The 27,945-nt window shown below is 35.2% G+C and overlaps 1 protein-coding gene and 1 long non-coding RNA gene across 2 annotated transcripts in view; both read right to left on the reverse strand.

Moving 5' to 3' along the window:
* Positions 1-545: 545 nt before the first annotated feature.
* Positions 546-27,945, reverse strand: part of LOC127873402 (uncharacterized) — a 35,750-nt gene continuing 8,350 nt past the window's right edge. The window contains exons 2-7 of the long non-coding RNA XR_008046132.1: positions 22,444-22,534; positions 21,869-21,966; positions 10,212-10,295; positions 9,302-9,382; positions 5,370-5,448; positions 546-2,931 (exon numbers count right to left, since the gene is read on the reverse strand). This is a non-coding gene — a long non-coding RNA (uncharacterized LOC127873402). The remainder of the gene's footprint in view (positions 2,932-5,369; positions 5,449-9,301; positions 9,383-10,211; positions 10,296-21,868; positions 21,967-22,443; positions 22,535-27,945) is intronic.
* LOC127873401 (galactose-binding lectin-like) lies at positions 17,946-20,291 on the reverse strand. The gene is made up of 3 exons (XM_052417253.1): positions 20,125-20,291; positions 19,320-19,646; positions 17,946-19,138 (listed from the first exon to the last, which is right to left on the reverse strand). The coding sequence occupies exons 2-3, from the start codon at positions 19,634-19,636 to the stop codon at positions 19,003-19,005; spliced, it is 453 nt and encodes a 150-aa protein (XP_052273213.1). The 5' UTR covers positions 19,637-19,646; positions 20,125-20,291; the 3' UTR covers positions 17,946-19,002.

The following is a 27,945-nucleotide window of genomic DNA, read 5'->3' on the forward strand; positions in this document are numbered from 1 at the left end:
CATCGTTAGAGTATCAATAGTTTTTTAATTATTCTACTTCAAACAACCCTTCTCATGCCGTCAGTGTGCAAATCTCAAAAACATTTACATGGTCGAGTACCATTTTGATGTTTGGAGGTCTTAAAATGGTCTCAAAGTCTTTAAGTTTTAAGCTGTATCCAAGGCCAGTAATCTATTTACTGTCATGTTTTTTATCTATAGATTTTTGCCAGGATGCATGAACAGTTGTATATGTTGATAAACCCTTGCACGGAAGTAGCCCTGTTATACCAGATTGTCTGTCTGTCAATAAACAAAACCCAGTCTGACAAGGTGCCCCTTCACTGTTCAACACAAATTGAAAATTGCACCTACATAAGTTGTGCATGTGCATAGTCTTAACATGTGTTACCACAATTATTACAACTTGCTGAAGAACGACAACATGGGCCACCAAGGCGGGGAAAGTCATCCATTTTGATACAAGCCCATGCAACAACAGTTTATATCGGATATTGTATTTATTCACATTAATTAAATGTAATTATGTTTATCATGACCTTAATATTATCACCTATATTAAAACCCTTTAGCTATGACGTAAGTCAGTGAAAATATATTGTTACACAGAATAAACAGAAGTTATGTCATTATTTTAAATTATTGTCTACTGGCTCAATATCAAGCAAATATGTGAACCATTAAAATCCATTTTTAAACCACACCTTTAACAGTCCAATAGATGAGATTTACTTACAGTCTTGTAAATGTGTCAATGGTATGGACGTATAAATATATGTATTTTTTTAAGTATATTCACAAAATGGATAATCGGTTGTAAGTATGATATTTTTTAACTTCAGAGAATTAGCTCTTTTTATATCATAATCACTAATGATGTAGAATACCCCCATGATGCATTATTTAATACGTAGCATGATGTTATTAATGTCAAAGTTAACAAGAGCTGTGTTTGTAAAACACAATGCCCCCTACTGCACCGCTTTGAAGCCATATATTTAACCTTTGACCTTGACGGATGACCTTTACCTTTCCCCACTTAAAATGTGCAGCTCCATGAGATACACATGCATGCCAAATATTAAGTTGCTATCTTCAATATTGCAAAAGTTATCACAAGACTTTAACCAAGGTTTAAGTTTTTGGAGAGATTACAGACAGACATACAGACAGGCAAAAAACAATATAGCCCCGATCATTCGATCCGGGGGAATGAACAGGGGACATAACTTTTGTAATTATTAACAAAGGATGATTTAAAGGGATCTTCTCACGCTTTGGTAAATTGACAAAATTGAAAAAAGTTGTTTCAGATTCGCAAATTTTCGTTTTAGTTATGATATTTGTGAGGAAACAGTAATACTGAACAATTACCATGCTCTAATATAGCCATTATACGCATCTTTTGACGATTTTAAAACCTAAAAAGTATAAAGCGTTGCAACGCGTAACGATTGAATAATTTGGAGAGTTCTGTTTTGGTCGTTAATTTTTTTGCAACTACGAAAATTGCTTATATAATGTATAAAATACGTTAAGTATGTGTACTCGGCGGAATAGCTCAGTAGGCTAAAGCGTTTTTACTTCAGGACTCTTGCAGGACTCCAGGGGTCACTGGTTCGAAACCTGCTCCGGGCAATGTTCTTTTCCTTTTTTAAATTTTATTCTTGATTTTTTACTGGAGCTTTTACGATCCAATGTTTACATTTATCAATATAAAGCATTTAATGAATAAGTTAAAAAATGCCAAAATCTGTGAAAAGGCCCCTTTAAAATGCACATTGACAACATAAATAACAAGGGCTGTTTGTACAACATGCATGCCCCCCATATGGGCTGTCAGTTGTTGTAGTTGCAGCCGTTGTGTGAATTCGTTTTTTGTGACATTGGCCTTGAACTTTGACCAAGTGACCTGAAAATCAATATGGATCATCTGCCAGTCATGATCAATATATCTATGAAGTGTCATGATCCTAGGCGTAAGCATTCTTGAGTTATCATCCGGAAACTATTTTACTTTGTCGTGTCACCGTGACCTTGACTTTTGACCTGAAAATCACTAGGGGTCATCTTCGAGTCATGATAAATGTACCTATGAAGTTTTATGATCCTAAGCGTAAGCTTTCTTGAGTTATCATCCGGAAACCATTCTACTGTGTCAAGTCACCATGACCTTGACCTTTGACCTAGTGACCTGAAAATCACTAGGGGTCACTTGCGAGTCATGATCAATGTACCTATGAATTTTCATGATCCTAGGCGTAAGCGTTCTTGAGTTATCATCCGGAAACCATTTTACTGGTTCGAGTCACCGTGACCTTGATCTTTGACCTAGTGACCTGAAAATCAATTGGGGTCATCTGCGAGTCATGATCAATGTACCTATGCAGTTTCATGATCCTAGGCGTAAGCGTTCTTGAGTTACCATCCGGAAACCATTTTACTGGTTCGAGTCACCGTGACCTTGACCTTTGACCTAGTAACCTGAAAATCAATAGGGGTCATCTGCGAGTCATGATCAATGTACCTATGAAGTTTCATGATCCTAGGCGTAAGCGTTCTTGAGTTATCATCCGGAAACCATTTTACTGCTTCGAGTCACCGTGACCTTGACCTTTGACCTAGTAACCTGAAAATCAATAGGGGTCATCTGCCAGTCATGATCAATGTACCTTTGAAGTTTCATGATCCTAGGCGTAAGCGTTCATGAGTTATCATCCGGAAACCATTCGGTGGACGGACCGACCGACGGACCGACCGACCGACATGTACAAAACATTATACCCCCTCTTCTTCGAAGGGGGGCATAAAAACATAAAGTAAAGTAAACATGTATTCATTTATTTGGTGTACAGAAAATTTGCAACATCCAAATGGATTCTCTTGAAGCGAATGGATTCTTTTGAAGCGCAGCATCTGACTCTAGGAACACTGAAATACAGTTATATGAAGAACATTCAAACATCCCTTTAAACAATAGCTGTCAGAAGACAGCGCGCTCGACTTTTCGAGTGCTTGACAGTATAACGTAAGCCATAATGGGGAAATTGTTATATTCAATAAGGTCCAGGTAATATAGTCATATTCTATTTGATAGAGGACCATAATTGAAACATATTGATAAATTATCATTTAAAGAAGTGATACATTATAGACCATTCTGAGTTCATGTACATTTTCCACAATCTTTTGAACATTTGTAAAGACATAACACAAACTAATAAGATTATATTTCAGGTTTGATAGCAATAGCTTGGGTGGGATGGTTGGACAGTCTTTCAAACATAAAATAATAAAAATAAATAGTCTTTTTTAACCCTGTTTCCAAAAAAAATTGTGTGGGGGTTGGGGTGGAGACTTTGGTCATTTATTAGATGATATTTCAAAAACACGAAATAAAAGGAAAAACAATTTTTTTAGGGGAGGGGGAATTCTAGGGTGGGGCGTGGGGTATGGTTTGGGTGGAATATATTGTGGTATGTCAGGTAAGTGTTGTTTTGTCAAGGTATGAATCAAATCTGATCCTAAATAAAGAAGTTATGGCAATTTAACCTCTTCCCTCTCAGTAGCGAAGTGAAAATGGCTAAGTGCAAACAGCATAAAACCAGAACACCCTGAGAGTAACTCGCAGTCTGTTCAGGTTTTATGCTGTTTGCTGCTAATCAGTATCTAAGGGTCGGAAATCAAGCCTGTAAAACTTGAATCCAGTAAGAAAGGTCTTGATTTAAACTCATCTTTCTATGGGACTACAAATGCGTCAAAATACGTATCTGAGTGGTAAAATGTTAAGCAAAATTGTTCTATTTGACCTTGAGTGTCAATGTCATTCAAAGGTCAAGGTCAAGCTCAACTTGCCAATTACAGTACCCTCATGATAGTAAGAAAGTATTTGAAGTTTGAAAGCAATAGCCTTGATACTTTAGAAATAAAGTGCATCTAAACACAAAATTTAACACAATATTCAAAGTTAATAAGTCAAAAAAGGGCCAAAATTCCGTCAAAATGCCAACCAGAGTTATGCAACTTGTCCTGTACAGTCCCCTTATGATAGTTAGCGAGTGCTCCAAGTCTGAAAGCAATAGCCATGATACATTAGGAATAAAATGGAACAAAACACAAAACTTAACAAAATTTTCAATTTTCTAACTATAAAAGGGGCCATAATGCTGTCCAAATGCCAGTCAGAGTTACATAACTTTGCCTGCACAGTTCCCTTATGATAGTTAGTAAGTGTTGCAAGTATGAAAGCAATAGCTTTCATACTTGAAGAATATAGTGGACCTAAACACAAAACTTAACAATTTTCTAAGTATAAAAAGGGGCATAACTCTAAAAATAATGCTGACAGAGTTATGCACCTTAACCTACACAATTGTCTTGAATTAATTATCTTTGAAAGTGTTAAAGTTATTTGACTTTATATAAAACTTTAAAAAACGGCGACGCCGACGCCAGAGCTCTCATTTTTCTTCGAAAAGTCAAGCTAAAAATGAAAATTGCAAAAACCAAAACAAAACAATTATCACAAAGACTTAAAAAGTAGCAAAGAGTAAATACTACACCAGAGAATATAAATCAAGGGTATAAAAGTATTTCGTAATAGTTCTACAAAACTGTTGGTTACATGTTATTTATCATATTATAAAATATCTACATTTCAATGGGTTGGTTAAGCTTGTTTGTAATTTGGATTTGGATTTGTTATCCATTTTCAACAGTATCTCTGTTATATCACAGAAGTCAGTTTAACAACTCACACTTTTCAAGGGATATCTGGTTTACTAGTACTAAGTGCCCATACTTATGCCAGTTACTTTCCTACTTACATCAGAGGTAAAGGGGAGAATGGCTATAGAAAAGATTTCATGACCCATATAATATGTGTTGCCAAGATGAGGAGCGAACAAGCGATCCTCTGATTTGTAGTGAAGCGCCAAACCAACAAAGCAATCAGATTTGGCACATTTTAATTTAATAAACAAAAGTGACTTTATGTCCAATATCAATTAAGAGAGAAGATTTATAGTGTCAACAAAAAGAAATATATTTCTGAATAAAATATTACAACCAATAATCAAACAAGAGTGCCCGTTCAAAAAGATAAGCCCATCTGGTATATTTTTTAACACGAGTGACCTTGAACTTGGAACTAGTTTATTTGCATGACATTTTGTAGCATTATTCTGATCACTTCTCATTTGAAATTTAATCCATGCTGGGCAAAGTAATGCATGGGACAGTTTTAAGTACAGTTTGTCTAAAGTTGACATTGATTTGTAACCTGGACCTTATAACCAACCTTTGTCTCATTAAGATAAAATAATAATGTTTCAACCACTAATCAAACGAACTGTTGCTGCTAATCATACCTTAGCCATAACGAGCATAATTTTCAGCTAGCTGTCCATTTACACAGGAGTCCACAGGCAGACTGCATCAACGGGTTTTCTGCAATGAACAAAGAAATCATGCTATCAATTGAACAAACACAATAAAATGATCAACACAATTATTAACTTGAGCTTTGTCACAGACGTGACGAATAGCCCCACATGCCGCATTGACACAGAATACTGTTCATGTTGTCTTAACAAAAAATACAGCGGACACCATGCTTACATAATACAACATCTGAACAAGTGTGGTGAAGATCGGATGAAAACTACTTGAATTAGAGAGCGGACACAATGCTGAATGTGTTAAACGTATTAAGTGACCCCGTGACCTAGTTTTTGATCTAGCATGGTCCATGTTCGAACTTGGCCTTAAGATCATCTAGATAAAACTGCTGGCCAAGTTTGGTGAAGATCGGATGAAAACTACTTGAATTAGAGAGCGGACACCATGCGGAATGTAAAAAACCCACAAAGTGACCCTGTGACCTAGTTTTTGGCCCGGCATGGCCCATGTTCATCAAACTTGGCGTAAGTCATCTAGACAAAATTTCTGACCAAGTTTGGTAAAGATATTTGATGAAAACTACTTGAATTAGAGAGCTGACAACATGCTGAATGTTTAAAATGCACTAAGTAACCCTGTTACCTAGTTTTTGACCCGGCATGACTCATATTCAAACTTGACCTAGACATCATCTAGATACAACTTCTGACTAAGATTGGTGAAGCTCAGATAAAAACTACTTAAATAAGAGGGATACTAACATATTCATGACCAAATATAACCCATCCATATCTTTGGACATAAACAAAAGGCGTTAACAATTGCTTTGGCCTCAGCAAAGCATTGTTACAAAAAAAATTGGTCATAATTCTTGGCGTGCTATTGATGTCTTAACATAAGCACTTTTATATGTTTCAGATATGTGACAGTGACCTTTAAGCAAGCACCATATTGGGCACATAAAACTTGTAGTATTGAATTTGCCAGTGCATTATACAAAATATAACTGACAGTCACATGAAAATTGCATGATGAATGACAAGTTGCATATCATACAAACGTCAAATGCACTAATTTAACCTTTAAGCTTTGAAAGTCACTTTGACATTGATGGTGGGAGGGGGGGGGGGTGGGACGTCGTCCTCTCATTACGAAAACTTGCAGCAAATTAAAACAAGAGCACCGCATAACGGGTGTCACGCTCGGTTACAAAAGCTTATCAGAATTTTTTTTAGAGGTCACAGTGACCTTGACCTTTGACCTAGTTACCCAAAAATGGGTGTGGCGTGTAGAGCTTATCAAGGTGCATCTACATATGAAGCACTTTCATTTAAGAGCAAATGTTAAGGTGTTGGCACGACGCCGGCGGACGAAACGACACGACGAGCTCGCTATGACAATATCTCCGGTTTTCTCCGCCTCGCAAAAAAAACACGATACAGACAAACTCTTGACAGATTATTTTATACACATACACATTGTGATTGCTATTATCAACGTTTTTTCAAGTGGGTTTGACAAAAGCATGATGCGTGATGAAAGTACAATTTGACTTGACAATTTGCTAGAGAGACAAAGTTTAATGTGAACACCGTAAAGTTCAACACCAGTGCTTCAGCAAGCCCTGAATGGAAGGGCGCAGCAGCCTGCCATCCAAAGATTCTAACATGCCCCCCTTGGACAACCTTGATGCTTTTTTTGTGAATGCCGAGCTAGGAACAATTAAATGGAAGAAACATCTGAAAGCACGTAACACGATTGCCACGTTGCCATTCAAAAGGACGGACGTACGGACGGCGGAGATAACCACAATATCCCCACCCTTTTCAAACAGCGTGGTGATAATGACGTGCGTAATCTCCATATTGCCATCTATCCACGTTTCAAATTTCATGAAAAAATACGAAGAACTTTTAAAGTTATCGCAGGATCGACCATTTTCAACAATATTTCTAGTCTATTAGTTGAATTAGCAACCAGAACTCTTGAAGTAAAAACAAAATGAAATGACGTGTATAATCTCCATCCGTCCATTTTCAAGTTTCATGAAAAAATATGGAGAACCTTTAAAGTTATCGCAGGATCCTGAAAAGTGACAGACTGACAAACTCACAGACACGCAAAGCGCAAACCATTAGTCCCCTTCGGTTTCACCAGTAGGGGACAAAAATATCAGAAATTTACTGCGTTGGATGAATTGGATTTTAAACGATGGAGAACACATAAATTTCAATTGCCTGAATTTAAAAGAGAAGTTGTTTACGAAATTAACGTATTATTTTATGGATCAACTTGAAAATTAGGGCTAAACAAGAGATTTCCAAGCAATATGGTCCCCTACCTGTGAAACTCCATATTTTTTAAAAGTTTTTTTTCATTTGTTGCCATAGCAACCATTATTGTTGACGTAGGAACAAAATGAAATGACGTGCATAATCTCCGTATTGCCATCTATCCATATGTTAAGTTTCATGAAAAAATATGAAGAACTTTTAAAGTTATCGCAGGATCCAAAAAAGTGTGACGGACAGACTGACGGACAGACTGACAGAGCGCAAACCATAAGTCCCTCCGGTTTCACCGGTAGGGGACAAAAAGTTTTCTGACCATGTTTCATGAAGATGAGACTATAAATGCGACTCCTATTAGGAAAACAGCCCCGCACCCTGGCGCCCATGTTTTTCAACCAACTGGAAACATTTTCAAACTTGTCCAAGATAACATTGGGACAAATCGTCTGACCAAGTTTCATGAAGATCGGACAGTAAATGTGGTTTTTAGAGTTTTAACATAGCAATTGTTGACGAGGCACGACGGACAACAGACAAAAGGCTATTATAAAAGCTCACCCTGACTATGGTTTGTTCAGGTAAGCTTAAAAACACTTTAATACCTGTTTTTTTTTAAAGTAACATTACTACTAAAAATCAACGAACATTTCGTACACTTGTTCGTAAAATAAACTTAACCAATCAAAAATCGGTGTTCCTTATGGCAATTGCCTAAATTTCAACGCCAGATGTGGTCTGGTACAATAGATGTTTGTAGATACAAAATGCTTGTTTTTATTTTTGTTTTGCATATCTATTCATACGACACATGAACACTAAAATGTCTTTCGTGTGTCGAATGAATAGATATATTCGCGGGAATTATTTGTGGCCACACATAAATAAAAACGAGCATTTTGTATCTACAAAAATCTATGTAATCATACCACATCTAGCGTTGAAATTTTGGCTATTGCTAAAAGGAACACTGATTGTTACGGTGTTAACTTTATTTTACGAAATACTTAACGAAATTTTCGTTGATTTTGAGCGTTATTGAGACTTTCATAACTTCCTAGTCCAAATGTTTACACTTTTTTATTTCATTGGCTTTTGCGTAGGAAAATGAAAAAGTGTCTGTTAATCAAATTTTTCATTTTCTGCGAAAGAATTGAATTCAGCAAAAAGGCAAGCTAAAGAAGTTCTTTAGCGCATCATTATGTGTAGACTGATGGTGTGTACTCTATTTTTAATTTAAATCAGTAAATGCAAACTTATGTTCCAACAGATACAAATCAGTACAATTGTACAGAAAAACTGTTCAGAACACAGTTATTATGACACGTAAACATTTTGGGGTATAAATGAAAAATAGAGTACACACCATCTGTCTTCTTGCTTGTTTTTGTGGCCTATAAAATGTTCAAGGCAATAATACTATAGAAACTGCCATACTTGGTGACCTGTTAAGCGTTTTTAATTATTGTGTCATTTCTTTTGAATTTGAGTTATTTGGTGGATATTATACATGGGTGAACATGTGAAACCTACAAATAGACAGGAATATCTACCAATAATGCATTTAAAGCAATTCAGTTATATACACAAGTTCGTATACGAACATACCCTACCTATGAATTGACTGCATATCTTCATGAAATGCTCTCGAAAGGCCTAGGCTGTCTGTTTCTGAGGAAGGTTTGACATCACTACTAAAATACATAATTATTAACAATATTGGTATCAAATTCAATTCTCACCACTATGTATATTATACTTGCACTTATCACTTCAAGGTATGGCTGTCAATAAATTAGTATGTAATTTAACAAGAGCATAGCATAACGGGTGCCACACTCGGCTACGGGTGCAGTTTTAAATAAATGAAAGATTGTCAGATTTTTTTAAAGGTCACAGTGACCTTCACCTTTGACCTAGTGAACCAAAAATGGGTGTGGCGTAAAGAACTCATCAAGGTGCATCTACATATGAAGTTTCAAAGTTGTAGGTGGAAGCAATTCGATTTTAGAGCCAATGTTCAAAACCTTAACAAAATGTTAAGGTTTTAACACGACGCGGACGGCGGACGTCGGACGACGAGCTGGCTATGACAATACGTCGGGTTTTCCCCGAAAACGCCGAGCTAATAAAAAACAAGTAGACAGACATTTTTTTTGTTAGTCTCACTATAGTTTTTATTGTTAATCCATTGATTTTTAGTAAATCCATTGGATTGGATTATGCAACCGTGTGCTATTATATGCCCCTGCAATACAAATCCCTAATTGATGAGCTCAATCATTTATAGCCAGGTATCCACTGGTCGATTTAAGGATGTCACCGATGAATCTCTTGCTATATAGACCATTATGATAATCCACTTAAAACCCAAGTTGCCTGGGTGATCGACTTTTGAAAACAGTTAAATTGATACCCAGTATTTTGGGATGAACTTAAAATTTTCACATACCAGTAAGCAGCGTAGCATCACTTATGCATTAAAGCCATTTGTGTGAACACCATATTTGTGTACAAGCCTACCTACTTAGTCCTTGTCTAGCTCTCACAGGTACTGGCACTGTTGTCTTTTTGCCTGGGAAAAGCTTTTTGCATCTTATAGCCCCACTACAAAAGCAAACATTTGTATTTTAAAATAACAATTTACACGATTTAACAAATTCATGTTGGTGCAATTTCTGGTTCCCATTATTTGTAGTAGAACTTGTCCATAACCCCTACTAGTGACCTTACTTATAAGCGCTTATCTCGTTTCATGTTTTCCCTATTACTTGAACTACTGTATTTTATTGCTTGTTATCACCAGTTTATAACCTAAATTTCAATTTAAAAAGTTGGTGCGCATGAGTACATATACATATATTAAAATTTCAACAGCATCGCATACATACAGCACTCAAAGTATTATTATATTTTTGAGAGTGACAATTATTAAGAATTTGATGGTGTTGATGCTTGCTACATCGAGGGGAGACCACTGAAGACAATAAGGAAAGTACACATAAACTGACTGATGAACACCACCCTTTACAGGACATCTCGTATTCTTCAGAGAGAGAATCTTCTAAAAATAAGTCATCTGTATGTCATATATCCTATGCTAATGATAAAAAATGCTTAATAGTTTCAATACAAAATAACAGTTATCAATCCGGTGACACTGATTATTGATTCAAATGTTCAGCCAATTACACAATTAGTAAAAATGCAGCCAATTGTCTTAACTTAAATCTTTGTCATTAAGTTTTGCATTTAAAAATAGGATACGCATGAAGACATGGTAAGTGCAATAGATTCATGTTGTCAAGAAAGCATCTTGAATTGTAATTAATTATAATCACATTTTATAACAAGCTGAGGCAAGCTGTATAATAACCAGATTAGATCTTTGACTTAAACAAAAAATTGGAAGTAAAAAAATGATTGAAAAGAATTGGAAGTACAAATTATACACAACTACAAATGTTTTGTTGAATTCTCAAATTAGCATAGTTAAAATTGTAATCCAAAACTCGCTTCAGAATATTTATGTAAACGCGACATGAATTAGTTTTAGCTTCAAATAAACAGTGCTTCATGTATTTTCGTATTGTTTCGTTGTCCCAATAAAAAAACGCGCAAAAACTTTGCAGACTTGTACCATGTCACGTGAAAAGTGTGGGTGTATTTATTGTTGTATAAAAACTCAAACAGCATGTCAGGCGATATACGTAAGTTCTGTGGGACCCCCGCCCCCCCCCCCCCAGCCCCGATTTGACGTTATTTCATCAAATCCATTTGGATTGGGAAAATTAGCGCGATAAACCGTTAAATTGGGAAAAATAGCGCGATAAACCATGAAATTGGAAAAACTTAAGCAATATAAATATGATTATAAAAATAGAATTAATATTGTTTTTAAAAGCATGTTCAGAGGTTTTTCTAGCCATTTTGGGAAAAGGAGTCTGGTCAAAATGAGCTTTTTTTATCAATAAAAGTGGCAAATTTGGGAATTATTTATCGACAAAAAGGACTGCATTAAAGTTATATATTTTGTAAGATATTTAAAAAATAAAGTTGAGATCTAGAGTTAAGAAATCATAAATAAGTCATATGAGACTTCCTTCTTAAAAAAAAATTTTTTTTTTGGAAATGGGGCTTTTTTTGGGGAAATTTTGGTCAGATTTTTGGGAAAAAACGTGGAATTTTGCGATTGGGAAGCAGCCGAAAAAGCGAAAAAAATCACTGGCAACATTCATTTGTTACTTAAGAAAAAAGACGACTTTGTGTTTATGAATTTCTTGAGTACTTTTATCGTCCATATTTACAATAATGTGCTTAAAAAAAGGAATATATGGGATTATTGGGTAATGAATAGTGACAGGAAAAAGAAGTTAGTATTCAGTAATTGATAGTCGGGATGATACAGAGGGGAACCGATCGAGTGGGGAGTATGCGTATATATGCTTGAAAGTTTTAAATCAATTAAAAAATTATGACTTTATATCATTTTTTTCAGGAAGTCATAACGCACCAAATAACGTCATTATAAGTAAATATAAAACAATTAGCATATGCATAGATATGCCCTCCCTATACTACCCCTAACGGCCCTAGGGCGTCTGAAAAATATCCTGTGGAAAGCACTGAGGTACATGAGACTTTCACTGTTAAATAACTATAAATCATTTCAGCTATAAAGTTTGCCTCTGGCTATAAAATGCTGAATGTTTTGTTGCCATATTGGCTTAAAGACGAAAAAGTAAGTTTTGCAGACTGATGTACCGGTCATATTCTATTACAAGAACCAATTAATATGTGCATGTAAAGGTAGATTTCATGCATCATGTACAAGTCATTTACTTAAAGGGGCCTTTTCACAGATTTTGGCCTGTTTTGAAGTTTGTCATTAAATGCTTTATATTGAAAAATGTAAATATTGGATCTAAAAAGCTGGAGTCAAACATAAAGAATTGAATTTTAAAAAAGAAAAAAAGTTACCCTCAGCAGGACTCGAACCACTGAACCCTTGAGTCCTGGAGTAAAAAGTCTGCGCCTTAGACCACTCGAGCATCCTTCCTTATACAACGTAAGATGTATTTTATTCTTGCTATAAGCGATCCTCGAAGTTTCACAAAGTACAACGACAACAACAGAACTCTCCATATTATTTAATCGTTTCGCGTTGCAACGCTTTATAATTTTCAGGTTTTTAAATCGTCAAAAGATGCATAGAAAGGCTATTTTAGAGCATGGTAAATGTTCAGTATAACGGTTTCCTCACAAGTATCATAAATAAAACGAAAATTTGCAAATATGAAACAACTTGTCTAAATGTTGTCAATTTACCTAAATGTGAAAAGGCCCCATTAAAATCCGGAGAGAGTGAAAGTATTTTTTTTATAAATAAAACATTGGTATGAATTAAAAGTAAATGGTCAACATTTTTTTATTGTCTGTATAAGTTGGCTTTGTTCTAATGTGTGTAACAATTCTTATGAAAATAAATATTGTCATTTTCAATGTTTAAACAAGCAAATTCGTTGAATTGATATCCCCCGCCATTATACTTCTGGACACAAGATATTGATCCGGACACACACAAAAAGCATTTTTCAAAATACAAAGAGTCATAACTCCGTTATTATTCGATGGTGTACAATGCCATTTTGGCGCGCATCATCCTCTTATCCATATATATACTCATACCAAGTTGCAATGAACTCTGCCAAAGCACTTCCAAGATATGGCTCCGGACACAAAAGTGCCGGACGTATGGTCGCAAGGACGGACAACGTCAAAACAATATCCCTCCGACTATGGCGGGGGATAATAAAGTATGTTATTTTATGAGATCATCTATGGGATTTAACTGTGTAAGCTACTTCTACATGTGAACTGACCTTAACGATTATGGTTTTGGCAGATGAGTGTGCTTACCTACATTTTGAGTGATATAATACACAGGTAGCAGTGCTTTCCACAGGCCATTTAACGGTCCCTCGCCGTGGCGCTTCAATTTCAAAATCAGAGTCCGACTCTTAAACTTTTCCAATAAGTGTATTTGTGCAGTTTCTGCAACTAGCCCTTCTAAAGATCAAAGCGATAATGTCTTCGCCAAAACTTTTGCAAGTTTCGAAAAACCATAAAATAGTCACTGTCAGTGGAAAGGACTGTTGTTAATTTTACAAAAAGTCTTTGACATTTGGTCAAAGTCTGAAATAGCAATCGTCTTTGGCAATTGGTCAAAGTCTGAAATAACAATCACTGGAATTTGTAATTATTAACACTTTCGGAATATACCATTTACTTATCTAATTATCATCTATAACCATTGTCTGTGACATAAATGAACAAGCAGCTAGATGATGGAATTCCCAAAAAATGGGGGGGGGGGGGGGTTGTTCGCCATTGTTTTTATAACCGTATGTAGCCGTAAATCTTTTAGACTGAGTTTTTCCAAGTGCTTTTAAATAAGACTATAGTCTACAGTTTTCAGAGTGGTCAAGCTATTTACCAGTGAATACGGCTTTGTCAAAACATCAGTCCGAAATATTTACCTCCGAAATGTCGACAAGAAATAATTCCTAAGCTAAATACTTTTTTGATTAAATAAACTCGAATAAATGTGTACTTACCATACAGTTTGAAACACACCTGATGAGTGGTATATGATCGGAACAAATAATCGAATGTTTTTTCTTCATCTATAAGGTATTTACTGGAGATATCATCTTCTTCCAATAATTACAGTAAAAAATATACAGTCTCCAAACTTCTAAGAAAGTAGCACTCGTCCAAATGCACAATATACCTTACTTTATATAATAAACGAAGCCCAAACGTTCATCTTTCAACGGTGCCCCTATTCAAATGCACCAATATGTTACAGACGCACATAGGATGCCGGAAAAAACAAATACAAAAAGCAAGGGTGCGATCAAAATATTTCTTTACAACCAGAAGAAACAACAAATTCTTTAGGGACCACGGAGGAATACAAAATATTTTATTGTAATGTAACCTTAAATAAATTTGGCGGTTCCCGCGAAATACCCGCCAACGAACCAAAACCTACGTTATTTTTCGATATCATTTGATTGGATCCTACCATTAGGACTTTGCTCGCCCTCTTAGATACAGCCGATTTTTTTTTCTCATGAAAGCGTGTATAAAGTCGAAACTAATAATTAATAAAGCCTAAACTGTGCGAAGATTGTACATGCAATGCGACGGAACGTTTGTTTTGTGTTTGTTTTATATATGTATACAAATATATCTTATATTATTTATAAATGTTCTTGCGTGCTTATATTGTGTCCTGCTAAGTATACAATAACTTAATAACGACCACATATAAATTATGTACTTTGTTTACTATGCTTCTCTTTTCAGTGATTAAATATTATGAATATTTCCCATTGTTCTTTCAGTTTATATGCGCAAAGGTATTTTGGTACTTCATTTATGATAGTGGTACTAAAATTTCGACCACGTCGTTTTGTCTGTAGTTTGGGTTTTCAGGTTAAAGTTTGATTGATTGAATTACAGGGTGTATTCTTTTGTGCTAATAATTGTATTAGTTCACTTAATAGAGTTTTTATTTTTCGCGTAACTGAAATACACTTGCCTTTTTAATGCATGTAGATTGGACACAATAGGGCAACTTTGAATAATCAGAAGCAATAGCGGCTGAAAAAATAAGCATACACATTTGTAATAGGCCCTTACTTTTATGTAATTTTACGATTTTAAGGGGCAGCAAATCCGACGAATATCTTATTATTTTGGTCATATGCACCACGTGAATACATTTCCCTGATTATTAACATATTGCATACACTGTTTGACAAGAGTGCGCTTGAAGACCGAAACTGATTAAGCAAAAGAAACACTTCTCATACGAGCTTTTGCCCATATGTTTCAGAGAGTTCCCGGTCTGGGAGCCTACGAGAAAACTGTTCAGGCTACACCCAATTGCGTTCTTCAGAAAATGGGCAGACAGCACGGGCTATTCTTTTCCAGCGCGTTCCAGGTGTGAAATAACGATGTGACGTCATAGCAAAAGTGGCATTACAACAGACTTTATTCAAGTTCTGGGTTCGAATTTACCCACTGATTCATATACATGTACTTAGAATTTTACTGTTTTATATTCGCGTTAATATTGAGTCATATGCTGCCGTAAGCAATTAACCGCTTTCAATTATTTCGTACTTTATTTAGAAACAAATTGACGGCTTCTTAAAAATATTTGCAAATCGTGAAATGAATATTTAAGCATAAATACCATTTTAGCATAAATACCGGTACTCTATATTTTCTAGACTAACAATAGTTCCGTACACATTAGTTTTGAATTCTATCGGATTACTGCCTGTAGATTTGAAATATTCAACAGTTTTGAACTACCCCACGATTACACTGCAGCTAGTGAAACTATAATCTTGTGCTAAGAACGACGCTTGGGAAGTAAAGTCAGGAATTCGAGAAGTTGAGAAGTCAGAAAAGTGGTCCACAACGATTGTACTTTGGGGACATCAACGTTTAAGGATTTTTCTTTTTGCTTATTTATTACGAAGTTACCAGTTTTACTTGTATCCATATTGTCTAAGATTAAGCAGTTGTTAATGATATCTACAGCTGTTTAGAGTATTGCATTTGTAATACATTTTTAAAATATTGTTTTTGTTTTCTGGGATTTCATAGTTTTGATAGTTTTTGTTTTGTTTTTGTTGCTTTACAATATATGTTCAAGCTGTTTTAATGCAGATGTATATGCTTACCATTGCAAACCTGATTTTTCACATTTGATAAAAACTCACTTGACTTAAAGCCCCATTACTACTCAAAAACAACGAAAAATTCGTACAATATTTCGTAAAAAAAAGTTAAACAATTAAAAATCAGTTTTCTTTATGGCAATTGCCGAAATTTCAACGCCAGATGTGGTCTGGTAAAATAGATGTTTGTAGATACAAAATGCTCGTTTTTATTATTGTTTTGCATATTTAGTTCCATTTTAATTTCCCGCAATGATATCTATTCATACGACACATGAACACTAACATGGTGCCATTTCTAAAATTTTCGTGTGTCGTATGAATAGATATTAGCGGGAAATTAAAATAGAATTAATTGTGTCACAAAAAGAAAAACACGAGCAATTTGTATCTACAAAAATCTATGTAATCGTAGCACATCTAGCGTTGAAAGTGTGGCTATTGCTTTAAGGAACAATGATTGTTAAGGTATTTTACGAAATAATTTACGAAATTTTCGTTGATTTTGAGCATTATAGAGGCTTTAAAGTAGCATAAGTACTCCAAAATCAACCAACATTTCGTGCAATAAATTGAAACAATACAGTTAACACATAAAAAATCAATATTCCTAATAGCAAAAGCAAAACTTTCAACGCTAGATGTGGTCAGGTAACATAGATTTAACAAGACACAAAAAACTCTTTTTTGCGGGACAATACATTCAACACATGTTCATGTACCAAGTTAGTGTTTGTGTGTCGTAGGAATATATATCGTTGCGGGAAATTAAAATGGAATATTTTCCAAAAAATAAATAAAAAAAGCATTTTGTATCTATGTAAAATCTATGTCACCATGCTATATGTAGGGTTGATATTTTGTCTATTGCTTTAAAGAACATTGATTTGGTATGTGTTAACTTTATTTTTCAAAATATTGTACGAAACTTTCGTTGATTTTTAGGGTTTATGTGCGTTTAAGTTAGTATAACTTTGAGGTGATGCTTCAATCAAAACACAGCTCATTGGTATACACTGAATACATTCATTTTTTTCGTTGAATTACTTTAATATTAAGAGTCTTGTGTTCATCATTTTGACGTGTGCTCACTATTCTTGTATTTATTAGACACTATTTGTCAGTATCAGTATTATCAGGTTGTTGAGTATTAAAGATTAAATTATGTTGTGTTGTATTGAAAATACGAGTAAACTATAACACATATGTTTCTCTTGTCAATTTACCAAAACGCGAAAAGGCCCCTTTAATATAAAGTATAAATAGTATATATTTTTCTCAGGTTTAATCTATCTTTTTATGTATTTATATATTAGAAATTTCTCACAATGCGAATGTTCGGCTAGTGGTGTGTTTTTTTTTAAGTTACCCTTGAAATACGCTTAAAACACTAAATACCATATGAAAGATCTTTCTATAGCTGATGCAACTGCAAATTTTAAATTATCAAATACACGTTCTTGTTTTCTTCAAATTAACAAACAACAACAACGGATATACATACAATTTTTATTAAAGAATAGCTTAGCTTTAATAATAGAGAACAACTAAAGCATATGACATTTGATGTGGTTTAACTAAGAAGTTGAAATTTGGCTAATCACTGATTTAAAAATGAAAGTGTAGACAAGAGAGCAGACTTAGGCATAGACGGCAAAACAACAGTTCGCGTAAAATAAAGCATTATTAGAAAAGTATGAAAGAATAAACCGATGCGAACGTGAAACGAAGGATTTATATGGAATAATTGAAATGTATTTTGGTAAAACTTTGCATTAACGCGAGTACACAAGTCAAATGAAATGTCTTTAAAAAAAAAACAGAACATGTAATTTCTGTTTAGCTTACATTTGCTACTCGTTCAATCGTCATTGAAACTAATGTGATACCGTCAGTATATGATATTTATTGATGCAATTTAAAGAGTAACAATATTGTTAACATAAGCCCAAAACAAATACAGGTAACTTGACACCAAAGCCGTTTAACAGCAGTGGTCTGTTCCACCCAGAGCTCTAGATAAGAGGCGTATCTGCGTATTTACGCATTGAAAAAATTAAAAAAACGCATTAAAAATCGGCCCAGTACGTAACAAAACGCTTTACAAATCTTGTTACGTATTTTAAATCGATTAAAGTGCGTAAACGGTTTAACAATAATCCAGTTAAGTTTTAAGTGTAAGGTAACCTTTGAATCAAAAGTAAGTCAATCAAAATAATCTTGTAATAAAAATGGCGGCCCATCATGCTTGTGGATCGTAAAGGGACGTTTAAAGCAACTTGCGGGAATATTTTTTAAAGAAAGTCTGTTCATATTGTCTTTTTAAATATATTCTGTTTGCAGTTAAATATATAAATAACAAATAATAATACTATTTCTAGATTAAACACGCCTTTTACTTTTTCCGTTTTCTATGGAAATGGAAAATACCCCTAAATATTCCTAACCCTTTATGGCTGAAACAAAGGAGTAAAATACGCATTGACAATAATATCAGGGGGTGAAAAACCCTTTAGACAAAATCCTTATCTGGAGCTCTGGTTCCACCCGGTTTAGACCACTTTGACTTCTTGATTCGCATTGCAAGGCGAGACAAAAGCAAACTTCATGCCTGCATGGACATCGCTGTGAAGGACCACTTTTGTTTCCTCGCCCGCGCAAGGACTGCCGCCTTGTGGGTGTGCAAACCTGCAAATTGCACGAACATGTGTATGAGCCACGCTCTCGGAAAGCGGGCTTATTGCAAAGGTATTTAGCACCGTTTTCACAGAGCGAGGCTCATATGGAAATTGATATAAAATTCAAATTTAATCAAAACAGATTCAACGGCTTGATAAGGATGTTGTCAATGCGCACAAGTGGTACTCACTTTCCTCCCTTGTGGACCAAGTGATGGTTGCAAGCGTCGAGGGAAAACAGCGCTCCCTGTTGGCGGTCATTGTTCACTACAAGCTCTGTTTCGTTCCCAGAACACAAACTACCTCCCTTCGGATTAATGATCTTGCCACTCTCCGCGTGCTGAATGTATCCCCACTGGCCCTCAACGCGCACAAATTTCCAGTGCATGTGCGTATGGATGGGGCTACACAAAATAATTTCTGTACCGTCGCATGGGTTTTCCGATCCGCCTCTTGGATGGAAGAATTTCCCGCTGGACATATGCTTAATAAGGAATGGCTCTGACATGTTGGTTGTCCTATTTTAAAACAATATTGTGAAAAATAATTAATACTGTTTTCTATACTGGCTATTATTTTATTTATGAAACTATTCCTTGCAACAGAAATGTAATAATGTTTAGTATTTAAGTATGAAATCACTGTTATACATGTTCAATGTTTCTATAACTTCTACTAAAACATCTTAATAATTATTAGTGTTTTTATATTAACTTATTCTGAAATAAATAAATAAATAAATAAATACATATATTAATAATAAATAAAAAATAATAAATAAACAAGTAAATAAATAAATAAATGAAATAATGAATGAAATAATGAATGAATGATTGAATGAATGAATACATGCATAAATAATTAAATTAATAAACCAAACCATAAATAAATTAATGAAGTAACAAATTATAAAAAATCAATCAATAAATAAGAAAGTTTAAAAGTAAGCATGCAAACAAGCAAGCAATATTGTATCGGTGTAAGAATGGCCCATACCTATTTTCCCGAATATCGTTCGTTAAGTTGAATGTGATGAAATTCACAACGTCTTGGTTGTCGTCCAGAGTGCGGCGTTTTTCATCTGCGCTACTTGTATATGTTGGGCTCTCGCGGGTGAGCTGCGCGCTTGATGCATATGCAAAAAATTATGCTGCCTAAACAAAATCGAAGTAAACATGTCCGGACAACACTCGAGTATTGTATCTTTTCAGTTCGAGTATTTTGTTTACCATACAGGACGCAAACATGAACCGATGCTATTTAAAGCGTATGTTGTCTAGAGTAAGTTTTCGTGTTCACTCATTGACTCTATCAGAAACCTTATACGAGCTATATAATAACACCAATTAAAAGTCAAGTATTCGAACTCGATTAAACCAAGTTTAATTAAACATATTTACTTTAATTATTTCCTTTTCTTTTTTTAAATTCTGATTTTTTTAAGTCATCAATTGATAATGCAACGAACTGTGCATTTGTATTATTGAAGTTTTAACACTTGGGATTAATATATGCAATGTAATGTCGGTATATTTAATGATATTATGTTATGCACTCTTTATTTAAGCTCTCCGCGTTTAAAACAAAGCAGCTGCTAATCAGGGACGACACTATTCGCTTTTATGACATATTTCGTTTAAAGAAAATAAATCTCTTCTTAGCAAAAATCAAGTTTAGGCGGAAGGTGTCGTTCCTGATTAGCCTGTGTAGACTGCACAGGCTAATCTGGGACGAAACTTTACGCACATGCATTAAACCCCCTTTTCACAGAACAAGGCCCAATGTAAAAAGTACACAATTGCACCAAACTATCTTTAATTGAAATAAACATTAATCCTTTCACTCTTAACAATATTTAAAAAAATAAAATAAATAAATAAATAAATAAATAAATAAATAAATATATATATATATATATATATATATATATATATATATATATATATATATATATATATATATATATATATATATATATATAAAATTTGATGACAAAGCATTCAATTTGGTTTCGAGTCGCATTATTTAATAGTATTTTCCTTCCAATGCGGTTTCAAATAGTAAACGATGCCCTACAAATACCATTTATTTCGTTGTTTATAATTACCACAATACATTTTTGTGGATGAACATCACGTGTACATTTTATACGTAGTTAAGTTGCACGTTTAAAATCAGAGGACAATTATCTGTGAACAGTTGTATAGTTACACTGGGGTAAAAGTTCTTGGAACATGACTTGACTTTGAGACGAAGATTCGCTTATGCTCACGTCATCACTAACCATGATTGGTTCTGCTCACGCCCTTAGAGGGATTGGTTCTACTCACGTCATTATCTTACCGTAATTGGTTCTACTCACGTCATTATCTTCCCGTGATTGGTTCTGCTCACGCCCTTACCGTGATTGGTACTGCTGCCCCCCTTACCGTGATTGGTGGTTCTACTTCCTTTCCGTGATAGGTTCTGCCCACTGCCTCACCGTAATTGGCTCTGTTCACGTCCTTATCGTTATTGGTTCTACTAACGTCCTTACCGTGATTGTGTTTACGCACGTCTTTATCATTATTGGTTCTACTCACGTAATTATTTTACAGTGATTGGCTATGCTTACGTCATTACCGCGATTGGTTCTACTCACTGTGTTACCTTACCGTGATTGGCTCTGCTCACGTTCTTACTGTGATTGGTTCTACTCACGTCCTTACCTGACTGTGTTAAATTCTACTCACGTTCTTACCGTGATTAGTTCTACTATGTTTGTGCAGTAACATTCGCCCTTAGACACGGCATCTGTCCCACCTAGCCAGTAGAACTTTAATGGGTCCGTCTGGGATCCTGTTGAACAATATTGAAATTATATGTTTAGTAATCAAGTTCCAAAACAAATGGATTGCGGTTTATAAATGTTGTGATGTATATATAACAAGTTGATAATTAATTTGTATTCAATGATAAAACACACACCAGCAAATGATCGAACGGACTGTAAATACATGAGGAAGCATTTACACACTGATAAAGCATATATATTAAAGCACGTATACTTTGTGTTCGTATCGACCATACACAATTATCATAAGGTATGTTACGATTTACATAATAATAGTTGGTTTGTAAATTAAGTGCTGTGTGTGTTAAACAAAACACTGTCAGTTATATACCGGTACTATTCAAGAAGGAAGTGCATTTTATACTGAACACAAATGTTTTAAAATGCAGACATCCAGTTACAGTGCAGCTACAGTTAGAAGTATGTAAGTTATACACGTCGGGATTCAACAACGAAACAAGGGTCAAGAATCCTGCACATACCCATCGCGGAAAGAGCTTGTGCTTGAATTAATTTCTGTTCTCGATCCGATTCAATAAACGCGAGATGGGCGCCATACGCTTGGAAGTAAACCTGTCAAAGACAAGAAATTTATATATTATAAATACAACAACGATACAAAGCATTAACACATTCTTGTATAAACAAATCTAAAGCACGTTATTTAATCTCGTATTGGAACCATTAATTACACTCCAACTGCACCTAGTATTCCGTAAAATCAACAACACACCCGATTATTTAATGGTGTTAAATGTTTCACCATTGATTCTGGCCAGTTGGCAAGAAGATTAGAGAACAAATAGCAAGACTTGTCATGTCGAACAGATCCGCTGGGACAGTGATCAAACACCAGGGACAGCCTATTGCGACGATTTGAGGAAAAATACATTTCATATTCTGATAATGTATTTTATATGTTTTCTTCAACTGCGCAATGTAGACCATTAAAAAAAATGATTATCCTCATTTACATCGCGTTCTTTGGCGATGCACAAATTTTACATGAGCTATGCGTCATGTTATAACTGTCACATTCGCGTATCTATTTGAAATATCAGTCGTCAACGGTGTTAACGCAAGTTAAGGTTTTCAACAAAGTGTTGAGCATATGGTATAAAGGCTTTGTAAATACAGTCAGAATATACAGTACCTTTAAATGACGCCAATTGCGTTTTCGGAGTCGCAAAACAAATCAATAACAAGAGTTCCGCGGTCGGAGATATATGCTCCCCTCCAAAAAAAACAACAGGGCTTTGAACTAGTAACCACAATTTCAATAGGGGTCATCTTCTGTCTAAGGCCAATGCGCATTGGAAGTATAGAGTCAATCGGTCAATTCGTTGATGGGTTATTGATCGGAATTTTTTTTCACAATTATTGTGAAAGTAACCTTGACCTTTGACCTAGTGAGCCCAATTTTGTAAGGGGTCATCTCTGTCCAAGGCAAATGTGCATGAGAAGTATCAAGCAAATCAGTCAATTCGTTGACGAGTTATTGATCAGAAACGCGTTTCCCACTTATTGTGCTAGTGACCATGACCTTCGACCTAGTGACTGAATTTCGATGGGGGTCATCTACTGTCAAAGGCCAATGCATTTGAGAAGTATGAAGCAAATCGGTGAATCAGTTGACGAGTTATTGATCGGAAACGATTTCACACTTAGTGTGTAACAGTGACCTTGACCTTTGACCTTTGACCCCAATTTCAATAGGGGTCATCTTCTGTCCAAGGACAACGCAAATGAAAAGTATCAAGCCAATCGGTGAAACACTTTACGAGATATTGATCGGAAAAGATTTAACTCTTAATGTGTAACAGATACCTTGACCTTTGACCTAGTGACCCCATAGGGGTAATCTACTGTCCAAGGCCAAATGCTCATGTGACGTATCAAGCCAATCGGTCAATTTGTTGACGAGTTATTGAGCGGAAACAATTTATACACTTAGTGTGATAGTGACCTTGTCCTTTGACATTGTGACCCCGATTTCAATAGGGGTCATCTACTGTCCAAGACCAATGCACATGTGAAGTTTCTAGCCAATGGGTCAATTCATTGACGAGATCAGAAACAATTTTCACACTTAGTGTAAAAGATAGCTTGACCCTTTACCTAGTGACCCCAATTTCAATAGGGGTCATCTACTACCCAGGGTTAATGCATTTGTGAAGTATCCAGCCAATCGGTCAATTGGTTGACGATTATTGATCGGAAATGATTTTCACACTTAGTGTGATAGTAACCTTGACCTTTGACCTAGTGGCGCCAATTTAATTAGGGGTCATCTACTGTCCATGGCCAACGCACATGTGAAGTATCAAGCCAATCGGTCAATTCGTTTACGAGTAATTGATCGACAAAGAACTGGACTACCGACGGACAGACAGACCGACTGACATCCAGTAAAACAATAAACCCCTTCTTCTTCGAAACGTGGCATAAAATGAACAAAGGAAATCCCATTTCTGATGTTTTAAAAGTCATTAATAATAACAGAAGAAACTGCCTGTAAACAGAGTCTCTGTCCTAGTGTTATAAAAATTGAAACAACTTTACCTACAGCAAGTTCAATGTCACAGATAAGATAACCATTTTATATACCATGTAAAATGCACTGTAACGATTACAACAATAACAATGCATCCCTTTATATAACATTTTTTTGCAATTTGAAAAGGATATAAATGATAAATGGCTATGTTAAAAATAACAGTTTACTACCAGACTATTTGTGCTTACATCAACATATTAATAAAGTACATTGCAAATTTACTTACTGATATTCGCCGAAGATTACTTAAACATATTCTGTTTTAATAAATTATATTTAACGCACGACCGATAAATAAAGTGGCAAAACCCTAACTGTAGCATATAGATGGGACAGTTTGTGTTGACTAGTGTTTTCGTTTATACGGAACATAACATATTTTGCTTTTGCATCCAATATAATATGTAATAAATGTAATCGTTCATTTGAAACTAAAAATCATTGCCGCTTTTAGAGATGATTTGCCAGGATTTGGAATGTGTACTTAGTCTATATGATGCTGGGTTCTGAAACATTGTTTTTAGGAACAGGATTAAGCTTATATTATTAATTTATTTTATTAAGCCCTGATAAATTGAAATTATGTTGTTCACATAGGACTTAAGCAAAACAATATCATCATCAACTATGATTATGTGAAATTCATTACTATATTAGCAACTTACCACGTTTGGATAAAGATTATTAATATAACAATTAAAAACACACAGGTTTGATATGAAAGAGGAGCAATATAATAAAAACTGTGTATTATGTCCCCAAACAGCGGTGTGTAAGTCATCAGTGGTAAAGATTTGTCGAGTTGGAAACAAATAAAAGTGCATGTACTTAAATATCCGATATGTTTGAGAAGTCTAAGTTGTCAAATATAAAAGAATAATATTATTTATTATAAAAATACCATAACAGGCAGTGATAAATAATAAAGTTTCATATAAAGACATTTTTTAAAAAACTTTCAATATATTTTTGTGTGATGTCCTCAGAAAATGGTGGGCGAATTCCCTACCGGCTGTGTGTAAGTTGCCCTCAGTGGTTGGTTTGTCCTCAGTAATAGGTCTGTCCTCAGTGTGAAGTGTATCAAGCAACTATCCCAATTTAGCTGTAAAATTTCATGTTTTATCCTTATTGTTTAGTCTAAAAATAAATAGCTGGATAGGTTGGAAATCAACAACTTTATATATGTAAAAAATGTTGAAGGTCATATGATGCTGACAAAGTGGTGTCGCCAGTGGTGGGCGAAAATCATGTGTTCTCAGTCTGCACCATAGAGAAGTATGTATGTGAGTGTGTGTGAGAGTGTGCGTGTGTGCGCATGCGTGTTCGCATGTGAGTGTGTGTATGTGCGTGCGTGCGTGCGAGCGTGTGTGCGTGCGTGAATGTGTGCGTGCGTGCGTTGTTTGCGTTGTGTGTATAATATAGAGCAAGAGTAGGTCGGTGTTTTAATTACTTGGTCCTTCACCAAGGATGGCAACGAATATTAGAATGTATTAGTATTTGAATTAATAACATTTCTAAATGTTTTTTCTATCTCACTACCTGTTCCTTAAAGTATTTTTAATAAGCGTATTAAGTACTATACATGCGTAAGTACCAACGCTCTAGGACACCAACATTTTGGTCTCAAATGTATATGATAGGTGTCAATTCGACCAATTGTTTTGTCGATGCATTAACCATCGCATTATCCCATAGATGAACGTGTTTATAGTTGTCTCTTATCAAGCAGATCATTCACAATTAAGTTCAATTAAACATGCTTTAAGGCGCCTATCTTAAAAAACTGCAATATTGTAAAGAGTTTGCTAAGAGTTTTGTTGGCGAGAAAATTTCTGACCATGGCAAATACCAAAGCCTTCAAATGTTTTAGCTCACATTAGCAGGGTGTGCTCATGGTGAGCTATTGTGGTCACCGTACGTCCGGCATCTTACGTCGTGTAATGGGCGTTTTTAAGTTTTAGCTTATTACAACAAAGATATTCATCAATTTTCATCCCATCTTGATGAAACTTGGTCAGAATGTTTATCTTGATAATATTTAGGCCAGATTTGAATCGTGAATACGTGCGTTAAAGAAAACTAGTTGACCAGGATAAATAAAAGAAAAGGAATTGTTACCACTCTATAAGGAACATGCATGATTCAATCTTAATGAAAACTTAATCAGAATGTTTAACCCATTTATGCCTTGCGTCTAGAAAAAAGGCATTGGCAAACAGCGTAGACCCAGATGAGACGCCGCATGATGCGGCGTCTCATCAGGGTATACGCTGTTTGCTTATGAATATCTGTAAGAAATATTCTAAATATAAAAATACATATACTAGACATCCCTTATTTTGGAAATAAATTTACCCAATTTAGAATGATGGGAGAGTCCACTAGGCATAAATGGATTAAGTTGACAGTATCATGTTTGCGTTTGTATTGCTAAGTTTTACAACACTGGTTTTGTTCTATGATGCTATAGACAGATAAGTGAATCAGAATCTTTTTGCCACACGGAGAATGAACCTAAACTTATTTAGTTTTAAAAACATTGTTTTTCGATTGCAATCATCCTTCACTGTGCCTAAGTGGAATTATATGACCCGATGGTTGTATACCAAACAGATTTCAACTATTTGATTTCACTTAGTATTCAACATTGTATCCTTTTTGAACTTTAATGCGACTTGACAAAAAATGATCTGAAGGCGGACGCAATTATATGTGTCGCGTTCTGAGAAAACTGGGCTTAATGCATGTGCGTAAAGTGTCATCCCAGATTAGCCTGTGCAGTCCGCACAGGTTAATCAGGGACGACACTTTCCGCTTGTATGTGTTTTTAGTTTCAAGAAAGTCCCTCCTTACCGAAAATCAAGTCAAGGCGGAAAGTGTCGTCCCTGATTAGCCTGTGCGGACTGCACGGGCTAATATGGGATGACACTTAAAGAACATGCATTAAGCCCAGTTTTCTTAAAACATGGCTCATATTGAAACCATCATATTCTTAATTGTTTTTAAGTTAAACGCACTTATCTCTCTCAAAAGAGTGTTCCTTTGCCATCCTGATAAACCAATCTGTTGATCTTAGGCGGACGCAATGTGCAAAGTATGTAGTTCAGAAACTACTGCATGTGCTACTTTACATTCCTATCGATATCATTAAGACGATTTTAAAAAGATGCACACGTGCAAATTGCTCGACATACCAAGACAATCTTGAGAGTACGACTCTTGCCTCCTATGATTCATTATGTCAATAGATTGGCGCGATACCGGAACATTCCCTGAGCAGATTTCGCATCCAAATTTATCAGAAGGAAAAGGACATGATCGTTAGACTGAAACTAACTGTTGACTATATATGGGACGTGCTCTGTGAAAAAGGGTTTAATGCGTGTGCGTAAAGTGTCGTCCCAGATAAGCCTGTGCTAAAAAACAA

This window comes from Dreissena polymorpha, chromosome 3 (assembly GCF_020536995.1).
Source record: "Dreissena polymorpha isolate Duluth1 chromosome 3, UMN_Dpol_1.0, whole genome shotgun sequence".
Classification (NCBI taxonomy): Eukaryota; Metazoa; Mollusca; class Bivalvia; order Myida; family Dreissenidae; genus Dreissena; species Dreissena polymorpha.

Excerpts from the sequence above, each read along its gene's own strand:
- LOC127873401 (XM_052417253.1), bottom strand. The coding sequence starts at position 19,636 with ATGTCAGAGCCATTCCTTATTAAGCATATGTCCAGCGGGAAATTCTTC. Across the intron at positions 19,139-19,319 it reads TTGGTCCACAAGGGAGGAAA|GTTTGCACACCCACAAGGCG; the intron begins GTGAGTACCACT and ends TGCAATTTGCAG.